Source organism: Salvelinus fontinalis, chromosome 6 (genome assembly GCF_029448725.1).
Source record: "Salvelinus fontinalis isolate EN_2023a chromosome 6, ASM2944872v1, whole genome shotgun sequence".
NCBI classification, from domain to species: domain Eukaryota; kingdom Metazoa; phylum Chordata; class Actinopteri; order Salmoniformes; family Salmonidae; genus Salvelinus; species Salvelinus fontinalis.
In genome coordinates, this window is record NC_074670.1 from 28,891,841 (window position 1) to 28,910,619 (window position 18,779).

General features: G+C 44.3%; 1 protein-coding gene across 1 annotated transcript; it reads right to left on the reverse strand.

Annotated features, from left to right (window-relative positions):
* Positions 1 to 3: 3 nt before the first annotated feature.
* Positions 4 to 17,466, reverse strand: LOC129857574 (phosphatidylserine lipase ABHD16A-like). The gene is made up of 19 exons (XM_055925981.1): positions 17,314 to 17,466; positions 16,839 to 16,901; positions 16,520 to 16,586; positions 16,178 to 16,264; positions 15,753 to 15,838; positions 15,468 to 15,541; positions 15,147 to 15,257; positions 12,649 to 12,763; positions 8,018 to 8,119; positions 7,799 to 7,862; positions 7,570 to 7,619; positions 7,079 to 7,202; positions 6,717 to 6,821; positions 6,412 to 6,475; positions 3,249 to 3,305; positions 3,090 to 3,152; positions 2,730 to 2,905; positions 1,865 to 1,911; positions 4 to 1,326 (listed from the first exon to the last, which is right to left on the reverse strand). Exons 1-19 carry the CDS (start codon positions 17,413 to 17,415, stop codon positions 1,243 to 1,245), a joined length of 1,641 nt encoding a protein of 546 aa, XP_055781956.1. The 5' UTR covers positions 17,416 to 17,466; the 3' UTR covers positions 4 to 1,242.
* Between the last annotated feature and the right edge of the window lie 1,313 nt (positions 17,467 to 18,779).

Here is an 18,779-nt window from a genome sequence, read left to right on the forward strand (position 1 = left end):
AACTTATTTTGCCAACACTTTATTTAACAGCTTTGTTCAAAATGACAGTGCCCACAAGAAAATAATAGTACAAAAAAAGTCAACCTTTAGAACGTGAGGATGGCCTGGCTGTATCTGTAAAAAGTAGATCTTTGTCTGGGCTTAATCTAAGGCTATCAAAGCCAATTTGTTTATAGTAGTTAGAATAAGTGTATGCTTTTTATTTATTTTTAATGCAGCCAGAGGGAGGAAAGGAGGGAGAGACAAGCTCCTTATTCCTTGTAGTAATGTAGTCGGGCAATAGAATGGAGCCTTTTATCCAATTACCTACAGATCAGTGCTTACTTTATGGAAGGGAGCATTTAAATATCTAGTTCGAGGACGGCAGACTATATTTAAGCAATAAGGCCCGAGGGGGTGTGGTATATGGCCAATATACCACGGCTAAGGGCTGTTAAGCTCAACGCGGAGTTCCTGGACACAGCCGTTGGCCATATACCACGACCCCCCGGGGTTCCTTTTTGCTATTAGAAACTGGTTACTAATGTATTTAGAGCAGTAAAAAGAAATGTCATACCCGTGGTATACAGTCTGGAACCACTCAGTTCATAAATTAGTGCTGACAGTAACAAAAACAGTCATCTGATATTAACGCAATAAGGAATTCCCCTAGACCACACCCACAAATTGGAAAATAACCAACTTTTTAAAATGTTCTACAGAAATAACAAAAAGCTGCTGTGTTGTTCAATGTACATGTAGCCAGGTCAAAAATCACGACCGACTGTTCGCAATGCTCCCAACGTAGGGAAATAGAGCCCTGTGGCTTCAGGCTATTTGGAGTGGGGACGCAGAATCTAAGTAGGCTGTGCGTGTGGAAAGCATTGTTTAGTACAGTTTGTTTAGCGTTGGTCTTGACAAGCTTGATGTTCCGGTCGGTCGGCCGCTAGCATTGTCATGAGGGGCATGAGGCAAAATTATGTTTTTCTATGTAGTAATCTTTAGACATCTACTTTTCTTAAATATAGTTTTGTAATTGATTAAAACAAGTAGACAAAATACAAAGTTTTTGCTGTGAGCCAATGGGGTAACCACAGGTTGTTTTCCCCACAGGTGTGCAGGGTCGCAACGTTCTAAAACCGTCTGGGTGTAGCTGCCTTGAACACCTCCCATAGATTCAATCCATGCTCTGTATACCTCTCCTGATTGGTTGGTCGGTCTCGCCTGCATCTTTTCTTCTCGTTTTTATATCCATCAACACTCTTACAGTCCCCAAGGGGCAGCGAATTCCGAGTAGGGGAGAGGAGTGCAGTGAGTTGAGTCGAAGTTCCGCATGTACTTCCGTGCCTGAGAAGAGGGAGGGAACAAGTGATGAAACGGCGATGGGGGGGGGGGGAGACAAGTGATGAAACGGCGATTGGGGGGGGGGGACGGGGACAAGTGATGAAACGGAGATGGGGGGGAATATTCCCAATAAATGGAAATCTGTAGATTTAGTTTTGTCTTATGTCAACGAAAGCCCACTCACCACCATTTCCATATAGAGGGAATCAGATGTACTTAACAGGCATTAGTCCGCTGTAGCAGCATTAGCAGTAATTGATTACGCTTCTATCATGCTGTAGTAAATTACTTCAATAACCACAGAGTCAATAGAAATATATTACACCAGTCACAAGGAGAGAACAGGTGACCTAGTTACTATGGAAACCACAAGTCTTCTTCAGCATGGTAATTACCCTTAAATACAATTAGGGAAAGAGGGAGGACAGGTAAGTAAAGGATGGGGTGAAGGAGACAAGAAAGGCACTGATGGGGGGGGGTAGAACACAAGTCATGTTGTAGAGAGGGGGAACAATGGAAGATGAAAGAAGTGGTTTCTCACCAGGAAGAGCGCCAGCTGCCGTCTCCCCTCCAGTGTCATGTCCTCACCTGACAAAACAAACAGGAAAGGCTTAAAACCACACGTGTGTGTTTATATAGGTTGTTTTAGATCTCTTTATGCAGTGTTGTCGCGTCTGTGTTCTAATCTCAACCCCCGTCCCCACAGGAGGCCTTTTGGTAGGCTGTCATTGTAAATAAGAATTTGTTCTTAACTGACTTGCCTAGTTAAAAAATATATATGGATAGACAATCTGAGAGCAGTGGTGTAAAGTACTACTTAAGTATGTTTTTGGAGTCTCTGTACTTCACTACATTCCTAAAGAAAATTATGTACTTTTTACTCCATACATTTTCCCGGAGACACAAAAGTACTAGTTACAATTTGAATGCTTAGCAGTACAGGAAAAAGGTCCAATTCACACACTTATCAAGAGAACGTCCCTGGTCATCCCTACTGCCTCCAATCTGGCGGACTCACTAAATGTAAATGATGTCTGAGTGTTGGAGCTGCCCCTGGCTGTCAAAAAAAGTAAATTGTGCCGTCTGGTTTGATGAATATAAGGAATTTGATGTATAGCATTTACTTTGTACTTTTAATCAAGTATGACAATTTAGTACTATTTAAAATCCGATACTTTTAGACTTTTAATGGGTCATTTTATATTAAGGTATCTTTATTTTTACTCAAGTATGAGTACTTTTTCCAACTCTGGCAGAAAGGAGTGTAAGGGGCCGGGCCGTAAACAAACCCTTTTGACAAAAGGACGAAGACCAAAATAAATAACATCATCAGGTAGTTTATCTAGGGAGATTCTAATCGAAGTCAAACAGCTGTAATGGTGTTGTCATTTGAGGAGCAGTCTTACCAACGCTCCAGGGGAAGAAAACGTCTCTCTCCGTCTTATACGACTGCAGTACAGACACACACCAGTCATCATCCACCTCATAGCTACTGTACACCGCTGCCTCTTCTACGTGGTTGGAGGCTGCCAGCCATGCTCTGATGGCCCTGACTCCATCGTCCGTCATCACCTTGGGGTACCTGAAGATGACATCAGAAAGGGTTTAAACAGAAACACAGCGCACACTGTTCCTACTGTATGTATATATGGTACAAAGCAACACCTTAGATGTCTGTGTGAGGTTGTGGATAATCAGGTCTGTAGTGTACAATGTGTACGTAGACATAGACAGCCTATGTGAGGTCTTGGAGACCGAGAACCGACCTGAACTGCAGAAGTTTGAGCAGGAGGTTGTTTCCTCTGTTGGACATGATGTCTTCTGGACCCCTGAAACACAAGAACCAGTCACTATAGCTATGCACTGGTAAATCGAGGTAATCTGAATGGGCCCTTTTCGTTATTCATGCCTTCATAGTGACTCACATGGTGGTAATGATCTCATCTTTGGTTCTTCTGATCAGAAGCACTGGTCCCTGGTACCTAAGGAAGAACTCATGAGTGTAAGGGTCACAAAATACACAAAACCTCCCACAGGGTAATCATCACCCCTTTTAACCTCCCATACATATTTGCCCATTGTAAAAGTGCTCAGAAAGTGTCCTTTTGGACCTGAAACCCAAAACATTCAGGAGAGTAAAGGTGCTCAAATTTGACCTATTTTGCATATCCCACCATACTAATGACACATCCTTGTCTTCATCAGTGGAAAAGATAGTTGTAATTGATATTTAAAAGCAAAAAAAAAAAAAAAATCCAAACTATTTTATACTTGGAAAACTTTTGTTCTTCATATTTGTATACGTTGTAGCGTATACCCTACATCTGATGTTGTGTTGTGCCCGCCCTCGGTTGAGACATGGTCTTGAATACAGTTGGTCACGATACCAGAATTGACTTCAATACAAATACTGTCAACACCAAAAAATGAATATTAGCCAGTCACAGAATGGCACAAACTCAGCTACTGACTGCTCTGTTCAATCGTTGAGCATCTTTTAAAATTCAATATCATTAGATTTGAAAGTTTTTACGGTAAAATTTTTCAGAAACGGCTATGTATGGATGAATTAATCAATTATAGAATACATTTTACTAATCTATTCACATAACGGTAATTTATTTGAATGATTGATGAACTGGGTAAATCAAGTTGTAGCTTAGGTCTATACACAGTGTACAAAACATTGAGAACACCTTCCTAATATTGAGTCCCCCCCCCCTCAGAACAGCCTCAATTCGTCAGGGCATGGACTCTAAGGTGTCGAAATCGTTCCACAGGGATGTGGCCCGTCTTGATTCAAGTTGGCTGGATGTCCTTTGGGTGGTGGACCATTCTTGAAACACACGGGAAACTGTTGAGCGTGGAAAAGGCAGTATAATCTTTTGTCTTTCCTATCCACCCTCTGAATGGCACACATACACACTCCATGTCTCAAGTCTTCATCTACACCAGTGGTTCCCAAACCCCTTCGAACATTCAACCTCCAGCTGCATACCCCCTCTAGCACCAGGGTCAGCGCACTCAAAATGTTTTTTGCCATCATTGTAAGCCTGCTACACACACACTATACAATACATTTACTAAACATAAGAATGAGTGTCGTCACTTCCCACGAGCCGGGTTGTGACAAAGAGCTCTTAAAGGACCAGGGCACAAATAATCAATAATTTTGCTCTTTATTTAGACATCCTACATATAAAACCTATAAATATAAAAATGTGTTCGTCAAAAAATGTGAATAACTCACCACAGGTTAATGAGAAGGGTGTGCTTGAAAGGATGCACATAACTCTGCAATGTTTGGTTTTTGGAGAGATTCTCAGTCTTAAATCATTTTCCACACACAGTCTGTGCCTGTATTTCGTTTTCACGCTAGTGAGGGCGGAGAAACCACTCTCACAGAGGTACGGGGTTGCAAAGGGCATCAGTGTCTTAATAGCGAGATTTACCAAGGCAGGATACTCTGAGAGCAGCCCAATCCAGAAATCTGGCAGTGACTTCTGATAAAATCTTCACAGAACCGCTTGTTGCAATTTTGATGGGGCTCTCTTGTTCAGATATCGATAAGTGGACTGGAGGCAGGGCATGAAAGGGATAACGAATACAGTTGTTTGTGTCGTCCGTTTTGGGAAAGTACCTGCATAATTGCGCACCCAGCTCGCTCAGGTGCTTCGCTATATCACATTTGACATTGTCCGTAAGCTTGAGTTCATTTAAAACAAAAAAATCATACAATGATGGAAAGACCTGTGTGTTGTCCTTGTTAATGCAGACAGGAAAAGAGCTCCAACTTCTTAATCATAGCCCCAATTTTGTCCCGCACGTTAGTTGTATGAGAGTCCCTGTAATCCTAGATTCAGATCATTCAGGCGAGAAAAAACATCACCCAGATAGGCCAGTCGTGTGAGAAACTCGTCATCATGCAAGCGGTCAAACAAGGGGAAATGGTCAGTAAAGAAAACTTTAAGCTCATCTCTCAATTTAAAAAAAACATGTAAATTCTTTGCCCCTTGATAACCAGCAGATGTTGCAAAATCGTTACATGGTCGCTGCCCATATCATTGCATAATGCAGAAAACACGAGAGTTCAGGGGCCTTGCTTTAACAAACGTAACCATTTTCACTGTAGTGTCCAAAACGTCTTTCAATCTGTCAGGCATTCCCTTTTCGGATGCTGCGGTGTACCCAAGTGGTGTCGTGAGCAACTGCTTGCACACCTATGTCTCCCGGTCATGGCTTTTGCGCCATCAGTACAGATACCAACATGAGCAGCAGCTACGTTTGGTTACATACGGACCGTTAGTGGAATTCCCGCGAGAGAGTAACAGGTAATGTGATTGGATGTTAATTATTTGACATTGTGTTGTTATTTCGCTGAACACCAGATGGTTTAATTTGATTTTTGGCAGTGAAACGAGGCTACTCAGGCGAGAAAAGAAAAAAAAAAACTCACCCAAATGTATAGCCCTGTTGGAAAATATAAATAGACTATTTGAAAATCTGAAGGAAAAGAAAAATGTAACATTTTTTTTTAAATGCGAATCACTTTTTTAATTTGGTTTATCCCCGACGGCATTGCGCATACCCCAGTTTGGGAACCACTGGTCTACACTGATTGAAGTGGATTTAACAAGTAACATCAATAAGGGATCATAGCTTTCACCTGGATTCACCTGGTCAATCTGTCATGGAAAGTATATGTGTTCCTAATGTTTTGTACACAATACAGGTGTATGCATATTCAATAGGAGTGTGTGCATTCATTGAGTTGAGCTTGTTTTGGCTGATTTCGTGGGGCTACAGATGACACAGAATTAGCTTATTTGATATAACTGCACGCTGTGTCTTTTATTTTATTTTACCGTTATTTTACCAGGTAAGTTGACTGAGAACACGTTCTCATTTGAAGCAACGACCTGGGGAATAGTTACAGGGGAGAGGAGGGGGATGAATGAGCCAATTGGGATGCGGTCAAAAAGTGATTAAATTCAAATAAATGTACCCAATTTTTTCCATGTATGATATGTTCGTGTCACACACACACACGTGTAAAGTGTTTGTTTGAGTGAAGAGTGTTGCACTTACTTGCAGAGCTGTTCTGCGCTGTTGAGGTTCATGTACTGCCTGACTGTGTGTGTCACCAGAGGCCCTGAAACACACCATTTTCATTGTCAGATCCTGAACCAAACACAGCCCTTACAAATACACACACCTCACGCCTTTAGGAGATGCTCTCATCCAGAGTGACTGTATTCACTTCTTAATATATATTCTTATAGAATATATCTCATAATAGGAAAAGTGTTATCCAAAGACATAATACATTTCTGCTTATATGACATCACTGGTCTTTTCCACGCCTTGACCTATGACCCCTGCGAGAGACTCACTCCAGCTGTCGGGCATGACCTTGAGGGCCAGCGGCAGCAGGTCATCAAAGGAGGCGTCCAATACCAGCGCTTGGATCTCTGGATAGGACATCACAGCCCAACTGGCTGAGAGACAGAGAGAAATATATAGACAGAGAAAGAGAGAAGGAAGTATGAGATGGGAGAGAGAAGGAAGTATGAGAGGAGAGAGAAGGGAGGAGTGCGGAGAGAGGGTGAGCGAGAAGAGTGAGACGGAGAGAAAATGAAGAGAAGGGGGGAGAAATAAAGAAGTGGTACTTGCAATATGTTGGTGAAATTGGTCAACTCATTCCCACAACAGACTTGAGCCAGACACAAACTGCATATACCAGTAGGGTCCCTACCTGTGAATCCCCCTATGGACCAGGCATACACCACTATGTCACTGAGCTGGAAGCCCAGCTTGTGCACTGCAAACTGGATCACTACATCCATGGCATTGGCCTCGTTCTGGGGGAACGGTACGCCCTGCGAGGAGAGAAATAAAGGAGTGGATAGGGGAATGAAATAGTCATTGTTTTTACATTTACTTTCATGTCAATGCACATTTTCAGACAGAAACAAATCTGCTGCTAACACAGACATTTAAGATTTTAGTAATTTAGCGGACGCTCTTATCCAGAGTGAGTTGATACATTTTCATACTTTTACTTGCTGGTCCCCTGTGGGAATTGAACCCAGAACCCTGTATGTCTTCCAACCTTCTCTATGAATGACAGATGTAGACAAACCATACTTTCCACACAAGACAAACTTGCCTAATAATGCCGTTGAAACATGCTGGTAAGTTCACACAAAAGCGTGATGGGGAAGAGCGAGGGACACTAAGGCTTACCGTGCTTCCTGCAAAGCCAGGGTGGTTCCAGCCAAGCACTGAGTATCCACCTGCAACAGACAGAAACAGTTTTATATTGCTCTAGTTTAAATTTAACAGGTTATGGAATATGTTAACAACCATGTATGAACAGTGATCTTTACAACGAAGGAAGGAAGGATGGTAAGTAGGATGGAAGGAAGTAGGAAAGAAGTATTTGATGTGTAAGTGTCAGACAGAGGTTCCTTACCTTCCAATGGAGTGTTCATACAGCCCACCTCATAGAAGCCTGCGTTCCCCTCACAGCAGATCACCTACAACAGGACATACAGAAATCACTATAGACCTCACAGGGAACCATGGGTAATGTAGTTCTGATGGTTCATAGAGGCTACTGTAGTCCAGTTCCTTAGTGGAATCATGGGTAATGTAGTTCAGATGGTTCATAGAGCCTAGTGCAGGTCCTTACCAGAGTCTGTCCGTGCGGTCCTTCTTCTCTCCTGCGGTCCACAAACATGGTATCAATCTCATTCCCATCACACGCCACCAGTTTGTTCCTCTGGCCCTCACACTGCACACAGAAGAGGGAGGGAGGTACAGAAACTTCAAGTTACGCAGTTCTATAAGCTAAAGTTTGCGTGCAGTGCATTCGTAAAGTATTCAGACCCATTGACTTTCCCCACATTTTGTTACGTTACAGCCTTATTCTAAAATGGATTCAATTGTTTTTTCCCTCTCCATCTACACATAATACCCAATAATGACAAAGCAAAAGCAGGTTTTATAAATTTTTGCAAATGTATAAAAAATAAACTGAAATATCACATTTACATAAGTATTCTCTCCAGTCCCTCGACTTCTTGGCACTGACGGAAACATGGATTACCACTGATAACACTGCTACTCCTACTGCTCTCTCCTCGTCTGCCCACGTGTTCTCGCACACCCCGAGAGCTTCTGGTCAGCGGGGTGGTGGCACTGGGATCCTCATCTCTCCCAAGTGGACATTCTCTCTTTCTCCCCTGACCCATCTGTCTATCGCCTCCTTTGAATTCCATGCTGTCACAGTTACCAGCCCTTTCAAGCTTAACATCCTTATCATTTATCGCCCTCCAGGATCCCTTGGAGAGTTCATCAATGAGCTTGACGCCCTGATAAGTTCCTTTCCTGAGGATGGCTCACCTCTCACAGTTCTGGGTGACTTTAACCTCCCCACGTCTACCTTTGACTCATTCCTCTCTGCCTCCTTCTTTCCACTCCTCTCCTCTTTTGACCTCACCCTCTCACCTTCCCCACCTACTCACAAGGCAGGCAATACGCTTGACCTCATCTTTACTAGATGCTGTTCTTCCACTAATCTCATTGCAACTCCCATCCAAGTCTCCGACCACTACCTTGTATCCTTTTCCCTCTCGCTCTCATCCAACACTTCCCACACTGCCCCTACTCGGATGGTATCGCGCCGTCCCAACCTTCGCTCTCTCTCCCCCGCTACTCTCTCCTCTTCCATCCTATCATCTCTTCCCTCTGCTCAAACCTTCTCCAACCTATCTCCTGATTCTGCCTCCTCAACCCTCCTCTCCTCCCTTTCTGCATCCTTTGACTCTCTATGTCCCCTATCCTCCAGGCCGGCTCGGTCTTCCCCTCCTGCTCCGTGGCTCGACGACTCATTGCGAGCTCACAGAACAGGGCTCCGGGCAGCCGTGCGGAAATGGAGGAAAACTCGCCTCCCTGCGGACCTGGCATCCTTTCACTCCCTCCTCTCTACATTCTCCTCTTCTGTCTCTGCTGCTAAAGCCAATTTCTACCACTCTAAATTCCAAGCATCTGCCTCTAACCCTAGGAAGCTCTTTGCCACCTTCTCCTCCCTCCTGAATCCTCCTCCCCCTCCTCCCCCCTCCTCCCTCTCTGCTGATGACTTCGTCAACCATTTTGAAAAGGTCGACGACATCCGATCCTCGTTTGCTAAGTCAAACGACACCGCTGGTTCTGCTCACACTGCCCTACCCTGTGCTTTGACCTCTTTCTCGCCTCTCTCTCCAGATGAAATCTCGCGTCTTGTGACGGCCGGCCGCCCAACAACCTGCCCGCTTGACCCTATCCCCTCCTCTCTTCTCCAGACCATTTCCGGAGACCTTCTCCCTTACCTCACCTCGCTCATCAACTCATCCTTGACCGCTGGCTACGTCCCTTCCGTCTTCAAGAGAGCGAGAGTTGCACCCCTTCTGAAAAAACCTACACTCGATCCCTCCGATGTCAACAACTACAGACCAGTATCCCTTCTTTCTTTTCTCTCCAAAACTCTTGAACGTGCCGTCCTTGGCCAGCTCTCCTGCTATCTCTCTCAGAATGACCTTCTTGATCCAAATCAGTCAGGTTTCAAGACTAGTCATTCAACTGAGACTGCTCTTCTCTGTGTCACGGAGGCGCTCCGCACTGCTAAAGCTAACTCTCTCTCCTCTGCTCTCATCCTTCTAGACCTATCGGCTGCCTTTGATACTGTGAACCATCAGATCCTCCTCTCCACCCTCTCCGAGCTGGGCATCTCCGGCGCGGCCCACGCTTGGATTGCGTCCTACCTGACAGGTCGCTCCTACCAGGTGGCGTGGCGAGAATCTGTCTCCGCACCACGTGCTCTCACCACTGGTGTCCCCCAGGGCTCTGTTCTAGGCCCTCTCCTATTCTCGCTATACACCAAGTCACTTGGCTCTGTCATATCCTCACATGGTCTCTCCTATCATTGCTATGCAGACGACACACAATTAATCTTCTCCTTTCCCCCCTCTGATAACCAGGTGGTGAATCGCATCTCTGCATGTCTGGCAGACATATCAGTGTGGATGATGGATCACCACCTCAAGCTGAACCTCGGCAAGACGGAGCTGCTCTTCCTCCCGGGGAAGGACTGCCCGTTCCATGATCTCGCCATCACGGTTGACAACTCCATTGTGTCCTCCTCCCAGAGTGCTAAGAAACTTGGCGTGATCCTGGACAACACCCTGTCGTTCTCAACTAACATCAAGGCGGTGACCCGTTCCTGTAGGTTCATGCTCTACAACATTCGCAGAGTACGACCCTGCCTCACGCAGGAAGCGGCGCAGGTCCTAATCCAGGCACTTGTCATCTCCCGTCTGGATTACTGCAACTCGCTGTTGGCTGGGCTCCCTGCCTGTGCCATTAAACCCTTACAACTCATCCAGAACGCCGCAGCCCGTCTGGTGTTCAACTTTCCCAAGTTCTCTCACGTCACCCCGCTCCTCCGCTCTCTCCACTGGCTTCCAGTTGAAGCTCGCATCCGCTACAAGACCATGGTGCTTGCCTACGGAGCTGTGAGGGGAACGGCACCTCCGTACCTTCAGGCTCTGATCAGGCCCTACACCCAAACAAGGGCACTGCGTTCATCCACCTCTGGCCTGCTCGCCTCCCTACCTCTGAGGAAGTACAGTTCCCGCTCAGCCCAGTCAAAACTGTTCGCTGCTCTGGCACCCCAATGGTGGAACAAACTCCCTTACGACGCCAGGTCAGCGGAGTCAACCACCACCTTCCGGAGACACCTGAAACCCCACCTCTTTAAGGAATACCTAGGATAGGATAAAGTAATCCTTTCTAACCCCCCCCCCCCCCCTTAAGAGTTAGATGCACTATTGTAAAGTGGTTGTTCCACTGGATATCATAAGGTGAATGCACCAATTTGTAAGTCGCTCTGGATAAGAGCGTCTGCTAAATGACTTAAATGTAATGTAAATGTATTCAGACTCTTTACTCAGTACTTTGTTGTGGCACCTTTGGCAGCAATAACAGCCTTGAGTCTTCTTGGGTATGACACTACAAGCTTGGCACACCTGTATTTGGAGAGTTTCTCCCATTTTTCCCTGCAGATCCTCTCAAGCTCTATCAGGTTGGATGGGGAGCGGTGCTGCATAGCTATTTTCAGGTCTCTCCAGAGATGTTAGATCAGGATAAAGTCCAGGATCTGGCTGGGCCACTCAAGGACATTCAGAGACTTCCCGAAGCCACTCCTGCGTTGTCTTGGCTGTGTGCTTAAGGTCATTGTCCTGTTGGAAGGTGAACCATCATCCCAGTCTGAGGTCCTGAGTGCTCTGGGGCAGGTTTTCATCAAGGATCTCTGTACTTTTCTCCTTTCATCTTTCCCTCGATCCTGATTAGTCTCCCAGTCCCTGCCACTGAAAAGCATCCCCACAGCATGATAATGCCACCACCATGCTTCACCGTTGGGATGGTACCAGGTCTCCTCCAGACATGATGCTTGGCATTCAGACCAAAGAGTTCAATCTTGTTTCTCATGGTCTGAGTCCTTTAGGTGACTTTTGGCAAACTCCAAATGGGCTGTCATGTGCCTTTTACTGAGGAGTGGCTTTCGTCTGGCCACTCTACCACAAATGCCTGATTGGTGGAGTGCTGCATAGATTGTTGTACTTCTGGAAGGTTCTCCCATCTCCACAAAGGAACTCTGGAGCCCTGTCAGAGTGACCATCGGTTTCTTGGTCACCTCCCTGACCAAGGCCCTTCTCCTGGGGTTCTAAACTTCGTCCATTTAAGAACGATAGAGGCCAGTGTGTTCTTGAGAACCTTCAATGCTGCAGAAATTATTTGGTACCCTTTCCCAGATCTGTGCCGACACAATCCTGTCTCGGAGCTCTACAGACAATTCCTTCGATCTCATTGCTTGGTTTTTGCTCTGACATGCACTGTCAACTGTGGGACCTTATATAGCCTTTCCAAATCATGTTCAATTAATTGAATTTACCACAGATGGACTCCAATCAAGTTGTAGAAACATCAAGGATGATCAATGGAAACAGGATGCACCTGAGCTCAATTTCGAGTCTCATAGCAAAGGGTCTGAATACTTATGTAAATAAGCTATTTCTAAAAACCTGTTTTCGCTTTGTCATTATGGGGTATTGTGTGTAGATTGATGAGGAAAAACGTATTTAATAAGGCTAACATAACAAAATGTGGAAAAAGTCAGAGGGTCTGAATACTTTCTGAATGCACTGTATATGAATACATATTTAACTATTGTAAATTAATGTAACTTGAACCTACTGTGGTGTGTGTGTGTGTGAGATGACTCACCTCTTCTATAAGTCTAGCCTGGCCCTGTTGTAGCATGGGTCTCATTGCTCTTTGCAGTAGGTATACAGATCCAGGGTACAGAATTCTCCTCCCAAATGAGTGGGCAATCAGAAAACTAGAGGGAGAAAGAGGGAGGGGAAAGAAAAGGTAGCATCAGTGGGCTAGCAGGCAGTAATGTAATATCAATCAAATATACCAAGCCTGCCTGCTGTAAGTGTGACGCAGAGAGAAACGGACAGAAACAGTATTTGGTTACATTATGAACTGTGTAGTACGATATCTGATTATGTTGCATGGTAGTGTGGTATATTGTAGTCTATTGAGTGTTTATACCTGATGATGTGGTATGGTAGAACATAGTGCATTTAGTTTAGTACCTGCCGATGTGGTGTGGTAGAATATAGTGCATTTAGTTTAGTACCTGACGATGTGGTGTGGTAGAATATAGTGCATTTAGTTAAGTACCTGACGATGTGGTAGAATATAATGTATGTACACTGAACAAAAATATAAACGTAACATGTAAGGTGTTGGTCCCATGTTTCATGAGCTGAAATAAAAGATCCCAGAAATGTCCACACTCACAAAAAGCTTATATCTCTCTAATTTTGTGCACAAATTTGTTTACATCCCTGTTCGTGAGCATTTCTCCTTTGCCAAGATAATCCATCCACCTAACAGGTATGGCATATCAAGAAGCTGATTAAACAGCATGATCATTACACAGGTGCACCTTTAGCTGGGGAGAATAAAAAGGACACACAACACAATGCCACAGATGTCAAGTTGAGGGAACGTGCAATTGGCATGCCAACTACAGGGACTTCCACCAGAGTGGTTGCCAGAGAATGTTAATTTATTTACCAAAAGCCACCACAAACATTGTTTGAGAGAATTTGTCAGTACGTCCAACCGGCCTCACAACCACAGACCATGTGTACGGCGTTGTATGGGTAAGCGTGGGTAAGCTGATGTCAACAGAGTGCCCCATGGTGTTGCTGGGGTTATGGCAGAGTTTCCCAAAATCGGTCTTCGGGACCCAAAGGGGTGCACGTTTTGATTTTTGCCTTAGCACTACACAGCTGATTCAAATAATCATCAAGCTTTGATTATTTGAATCAGCTGTGTAGTGTTAGGGAAGAAAAAAAAAAACATGCACCCATTGGGGTCACGAGGACCGAGTTTGGGAAACGCTGGGTTATGGTATGGCCAGGCATAAGATAAGGCCCATTATTGTGCCATTCATCCACCGCTATCACCTCATGTTTCAGCATGATAATGCACGGCCTCATGTTGCAAGGATCTGTACACAATTCCTGGAAGCTGAAAATGTCCCAGTTCTTTCATGGCCCGCATACTCAACAGACATCTCACCCATTGAGCATGTTTGGGATGCTCTGGATCGACGCGTACAACCGTTCCCACTAATATAAAGCAACTTCGCACAGCCATTGAAGAGGAGCGGGACAACATCCCAGAGGCCACAATCAACAGCCTGATCAACTCCATGTGAATGGAGTGTGTGCCAGCGGGTCGTTGCCAGAGGAGACTTGCGCAGCAGGTAAAATAAATGATATACAACAGACTAACTAGATAGCCAATTCAAAACAGTGTAGTTTAGCTAGTTATCTTGTTAACTACTTAGCATGTATTAATGTCATTGTCATGTCCGATGTCCTAAAATAACTTTCCACTGGCACTTGTGTATAACCGCAAATGGGAGACAGTTGATACAGGTGCAGTTGATGAAACCAAATGCGGCATACTCACATTGTAAAACAGTCTCAAGCCCTCAAAATTAGCTAGTATTCTCATCTATTCAATTCTGGCCATGTAATTCTGACAAAGATATAAATATATATTCTTAGAATAGCCCAATTGACAAGTAACAATGTTGTCAAGATCTTCCCTGAACACTGAATATTTTAACCTTACAAATAGATAAAACATCTTAGTTAGCTACCTCACCAACCTTAGCCATTTGATCCCTGGTTCATTTAACGAGGGAATCATTGTATAAAGACTGGACAAACCATCCTCCAGGAGAGCTACTGGGTGTGCAGGCTTCCGCTCCCTCAAAAAATAATCAAATGCTCAACAGGACCTTGATAAGCTGACTGGTGTATTTGTGCAGGGTTGGATCCAAAGCCTGCACACCCGGTAGCTCTCCAGATGGAGGGTTGACGGACCACATGCGTTTTAAACAGTAGTCTATCAGTGCAGTTTTTTACTTGTGGGGGGTTAAGTGTCTTGCTCAAGGCCACAATGGCAGAAGATAATGTATAGTAATGAAGGATATTTTATATCATACAACAATTTGTCACCTTTTTGGCCCATGGTGTTACATACTTGTCACCCTTCCCTCCAAAAAGGTCACACAAGTTAACCATTTTAATAAATAACCCTGTCCTACTTGTCCAAAGGACAAGTGGCTAAAAATGGTAATGTCAAGCCCTTGTAGAGTACAGTGTATTGTGGATATTGTAGTCTGTCTATACCTGACGATGTGGCATGGTAGAGTGCGTAAAGAGTTGAGCACGCTGTCTGCTGCCCCTCTCAGTTTGGGCTCTGGCTTCAGTAGAGACACTCCTGCCTTGGACAGCAGCTTCCTGCCACACAGGATGTTAGAAGGGATATTTAACAAATCAAGTTATATAGTGAAAATAGAGCCTTACGCTCAAATGATAACCCAGACACAGTCCTCCTGTTAACATTTACTGTATCACCTGGTGTATTTCATACAAAAAAAACTACAATCACAGTGTAAAAATAACACGTGTAAAAGGTTCACATCAGTACGCAAATTACACACAACTCACGGATTGCTAACTTCTTCCCAGCTGAAGTCTGCCGGCCAGTGAGAGAAGTCAAAATCATAGCAGGCCAGCCTTTTCTACAGACAGTACATTCAAAATTAGTGCTCAGAAAGAATAGCTGTGGCTTGTTTCTTGAATTCAAGATTGACAACCACTAGCAAAACAGGCCTGAGAATAATATCAAATGACATATAGGGTACTGGTTAGACATAACACACCATATGAGGAGTAAGGTGTCATTTGAGACGCAGCCCAACTATTGACAAGCTGTTGCCATAGCAGTGTTACCTTGTTGCTAGGCGTGTGGTTCTTCCTGGTTTCCTCCAGAATGGAGATGAACTGTTGATACTCAGAGTTCCTCCACCGTCCCCAACCTGAGAGGGAGGGAAAGGGAGAGAAGCAGTGAGTGCCAGCGAGTCTCAGGGGTGTACTTAGTGTACCTGATAGACCCACACCTTGTGAGGGAGTCAGTGTGTGAAATCGTAACCCCCACAGGAATGCAATCATAGTTACCTGTAGCCCAGTCACACAGAATCCAATGTCTGTTTAGTAGATGAAGAACACCAGACACTACATTCTCTACAATTAGGTTTGAGATGCTATAATATTTTATTGGGGTGGGTGGGGAAGCATTGAACACAGAGGATTTCTCAAACCAGACCAATCCAGGAAGAGCAATACAAGTTCAGTAAAAAGAGTGGTAAAATTCTCACCTCTCAGACAGGCAACTCCCAGCAGACAAACCATTACTGTTCCCACATACTGACTGACTGGGACCAGCTTACTACTGCAGATGTACCCTGAAACACACAGCAACGGTTAGGGCTACGAACACTACACAAACAATTAGGCTCGTAATAGCCATTTGCTTCCTCTTTCTTGCACTAAAGCATGCACACATGTCCTACGTCAAACTATAACACCACTAGCCAGTACCAATACTTACCTACTACACTTCAGCTGGGAGGTATTAATAGTTAAACCCAATAAGAGCATCACTGCATGAGTCATTTTTATTACCTTTCATATCACATGACCGAACACACACACATTACCTTTTCTGTAAAGGTAGCAGAGGAGGAGAGGGGAGCTGTAGTATGACAGAGACCACAAAGCTGACGCCTGGAGGGAGAACACACAAGACAACAGTTACATCTCAACACAAAGTATGAGAATGTATAGACTACCTGTATAGCTATGCAAGTGTGCTACTTGTCTTTACCTGTGGCTTCAATTTATGGAAAAACAAAGCTCGTGTATCACAGTGCAGGCCACTGCATGTAATAGTAAAATAGAGTTTGTTCTCTAGCTAATCAAAACAGATTAATGATCAACAATTAGATACGTGTGGTAACTTGCTAGTTATATACTGACCCATCCGAGGATGCTGTCAGTGTGTTTCTCCAGACTCCTGGGTTGATAAGTCCATCCATGGGGCTGTAAGAGAAGGGGAAGTAGTTAGCTAATAGCTAGTTGCTAAATGAGTGGTGACTAGCCAAGCCAGCTAACTGGATAACTGCAATGATTACCTGCCTAACTAGTACAGCTAACGTTAGCTACCTAGCATTGCTAACAGCGGCTTAGGTTACGTGCTTGCTAGCATAATCACCTGCAACAACGCAAAGATAGCCATTATACTTGATTCTCCTTGGAATCTAGCTTAACATTCCCAAATGTGTTAACTATGCCTAATTTTTCACATTGTCACCCCTGTCAGTGATGGACAGCAGTTTCAATAACACGTACTAACACGTCCTGGCCGGAGGGAGAGCTAGTGCTAGCGTCGAACAAAGTTACATTCCTAGCTCTTCCTGGTCGGTCAAAAGCACGGTATCTACCGTGAGCCTACCCTCCTGCCTGCTCTTCCTTCGGGTCGGGACTCCTCCTGTGAACGGTGCACTCTCTGGAGATGAGGCCCCAAAAAGCAGCGAAACCACATCCAGCCGGCCATTCTTCCTCCGGTAGACGACACAGGACGTAAATTCCAAACATACAGTCCAAGCGTTTTCTTCTTTGGTATAATAGCCTTCTCAACCATTTTATGTGCATTCCGCCACCTACTGTACAGGTGGATAATAAATATCCCAAAAAGGAAATAATGCGGGATACAAATAAATCCATACAAACTTTCAAAAACACATTTTGAATTAAACTAAATCAGCCTGCTTTTCTGTTCTAATCAGTTACGTTGTGAGGGTGGCATATTTTCTGGCGAGAGTAGACCTTGCAGGGCTTCTGCCATGAAGTCTTCTCAGCTGTACAGATCTAATGATTTCCAGCTTCTTGGACACTTGTGACAACAATTAATAATGTGGATATAAATGCTACACAATCCACCTTCTTCACAGTAAGTGTATCCAGATCACTTTGATGTTTAACATTTGCGGTGCATCCACCGCCATATCTTCTTCAGAACTGTGGGCTGTTGCCCCTTCAACTCTCTTCACCGCCTCCATATAAGATATTTTCTGTACAGCACTGATCCTTGACACCTCAACATTTTTCACCCTCACAGGGCACTTTGGGAATTCTTAAATATGACCTCCACCACAGTTGCAACACTTTACATTCACAGACCCTTCTATAGCATATTCGTTGCGTCTGCTAACACTTGACACGTGGCCAAACTACAACTTTCTAAATGTCTTGCATTGCATCGGGTTTTGCACGAACGCTCTTATGGGGTATCTTATATATTCCAGTTTTACATAGGGAGGTAGAAACTCTTCATCAAACATCAATAATACAGATAAACTTTGCTCCTTTTTCCCAATTCTCCATACGTGTCAAGCGACATGCATTAACTACTCCTGGATTTTTTTTGCCGAAGATATTGATTATCACTGTCCAATGGGACGCAAGAGATAACACCTTTTACCGGTGCCCTGCTCCAAAAATCAAAGCTGTCCACTTCATGCATCGATAATTTCGCAAGCAACAATGCACGCTCCTTTTGCTCTTTAGATACACACGATATCAAATAAAATGTATTTATAAAGTATTTTTTACATCAGCAGATGTCACAACGTGGTTAACACCATACCACTCCTGGTTACTTTGACTGCATTCACTTTTCCCAACGCCTTCTTCACAATCCTCTTGACTTCAAAAGGGTTTCCCAAGTGAACATACTTATCTAAAAAACGTACTCCAACAAGCAACGACTAATTTTCCACAATAATTTTAGCCGTTTATGTACTATTCGTGGGCTTCACTGTTGTCCACTCATCTTTCTCACTAGCTGTACTCGACGCGCTTTCATCTTCAAACAACACTTCCAATTCCGCCATCTCAACCCTTTCTCGGAAAACTTGT

What these genes read in the sequence shown, in the direction of transcription:
- LOC129857574 (XM_055925981.1), bottom strand. Translation starts at nt 17,415, where the DNA reads ATGGCCGGCTGGATGTGGTTTCGCTGCTTTTTGGGGCCTCATCTCCAG. An exon ending in GTCCATAGGGGGATTCACAG is followed by an intron (nt 6,822 to 7,078) that starts GTAGGGACCCTA and finishes TCTGTCTCTCAG; the next exon opens with CCAGTTGGGCTGTGATGTCC. An exon ending in GATGAGATCATTACCACCAT is followed by an intron (nt 3,153 to 3,248) that starts GTGAGTCACTAT and finishes CTTGTGTTTCAG; the next exon opens with GGGTCCAGAAGACATCATGT.